Source organism: Morone saxatilis, unplaced genomic scaffold (assembly GCF_004916995.1).
Source record: "Morone saxatilis isolate NCDOM2014 unplaced genomic scaffold, NCSU_SB_2.0 Contig10, whole genome shotgun sequence".
NCBI classification, from domain to species: Eukaryota; Metazoa; Chordata; class Actinopteri; family Moronidae; genus Morone; species Morone saxatilis.
The window spans coordinates 10,678,801-10,680,927 of NW_023339652.1; the positions used below are offsets into that span (position 1 = coordinate 10,678,801).

A 2,127-nucleotide genomic window follows, 5' to 3' on the forward strand; every position below is an offset into this window, starting at 1 on the left:
TTCGTTCTTTTCATATTCATGTGGCATCAAACCTGCCACCAGAAATGCCCACTGCGAGGCCGCCGATGCCACTATTTGAGCAAAGCCTGCTGGCAGCTTCCTGTGGCAGCAGAAAAACAACACACACCTTACCGCGATCAAACGTTTGTGACGGATAATGTTAACTCCGTTCAACAACAAAACGTTCACTTTCCCCATTTCGTTTCGCTTTTGCGGTCAACACATTTAATGCAGTTTTCCAAAGGAACCAATCCACCATGCTGTGGGAGAACCCTGATGTTATAAAGGACTGGGCGGAGGACGTCTCTGGGCTGAGGGGGGGGGAATGAAGGAAGGAGTTCTCTCTCATCTGGAGAGAGGGGCAGGGTATGTGTTGTGGGTGGTGTGGAGAGGTTTTTAATAGTTGAAAAAAGTGATTCTAGTATATTCTGATTTATGGGCACCTGTCTGTAAGCATGGAATTCAGCTGCCTCAAGTTTGTACAAATGACACACACACACACACACATAGTATGGAGAGTTTGTTATAGAGATTAACTCAATTCTCAACTGTGGTCTAAATGTGCATTGGGAGCATATGGTTATAGGAAAGTTCCTTATACTGTAGCAACAAACTATGTTCTAGCCATAAGCTTATCTTGGGGGGGAAACAGAGAGGGTAGATACCAGCTGTTTGATTCCAGTTCTATAGAAATTTATATAGAGATATATAGATAGAGTTGGTTTTGAAGCCTGATTACGACCAGGACTTTATTGTTGCTGAAGTGACTCATCCTGAAGAGTCAAAGCCTACAAAGTGAGCATCATTATGACAATAAATGTGTCACCTGAAGGATGTCAGTGTGTTCTACCTTTTTTTTATTTTTCTGAATTTGAAACAGAGCCTCAAATGAGTTTAAAGGACGCATGAAAGAGGGAAATCTTATTTTTGTCTATTATGTGTGTGAGACTGAAAGTGCCTTGCGTTCGGTACCCATAAAGCACCTTTTGGTCTGCTGTTGTCCTGGAACGAACAAAGGAACTAGTGAGAAGCTGCATCACATGTGCTCTCATCAGAATCCCACCCACACACACATACGGACACACACTTGCACCATACATACATCTCATTATTTATCAAGTTAGCTTATCCATCCATTTCTCCTAATCTGCAACGCACTCACACACACACACACACACCCAGATATACATGGGAGCAACATTACAAAATCCCTACAGTTCCTCTGAAAAACACTTTCTATTGTGAAAGCAGATTCAGAGTGGAGCATCTCCTGAAGGGGGAGCATAAAAACATCTGGAGAGAATGATGAATGCACCAACACACACTAATGCAGACATCCATTCACACGTGCATACAGTGTTCTTGGTGTCACATGCTTTCAAATGTTTCGGTCACCAGCGCACATTCAGAAACTATTTGGCATGCGCATAGTTGGTGGCCCCTGCACTCACACATCTGTAGGACATGAAAGCACAGAGACATTCTGAGGCGTAGAGGATGTTCGTGGGCGGAAAGGACGCAAAGGGCCAAAAACTCTTTACTGGAGGTGCTTGGATCAGTTCTGTTGTAGAGATGAATGTTGCACAATTGAATGGTCATGGAGCAACATTTTGAGTATTTGTGGGGAAATGTTAGTGTGAATGTTGTTGCTTCCATGGCAGATTATCCTTAAAGAGTACTTTAAATTTAATCAATTTTATTGACTTTGTGTGCCTTTTAACAATAACATGCCACAAATAAATCTGCAGCATTAAATTGAAATTAAGTCCTAATCTTCCTCAGTTTTAAGTTTATTTATTTAAAAAGGCGACAATGACTTAATTAACACGAGGCTTAGTCATTATGTAAATGTGCCAGATTTAAGCCATGCAGAAAACATTTTCATGTTTTTGTGTAAACATCCTATGGCTTTAATTATAAGTAGACTTTTCTGCGACAAGAAATGTGGCAATAGCCATTACAAAAATGTTTCCACTTGTTTCATGGGTACTTTCTTGAAATTATAATTTAATATTTCCTAGTTTCTACATCTTTTACAAATGTCTGTCACATTGTTTCCTTTCTTGTCTCACTTATTAATGTTTACTCACGGACACATAACTCGTATGGCTTAAACAAACAATATAA

At 40.3% G+C, this 2,127-nt stretch overlaps 1 protein-coding gene across 1 annotated transcript in view; it reads right to left on the bottom strand.

Moving 5' to 3' along the window:
• Window positions 1-143, bottom strand: part of LOC118340224 (tetraspanin-8-like) — a gene marked incomplete at its 5' end in the record, with an annotated part of 6,153 nt that extends 6,010 nt beyond the window's left edge. Inside the window, 1 exon segment of the mRNA XM_035678085.1 lies at window positions 133-143. Coding sequence (XP_035533978.1) covers window positions 133-143 — 11 coding nt within the window.
• Between the last annotated feature and the right edge of the window lie 1,984 nt (window positions 144-2,127).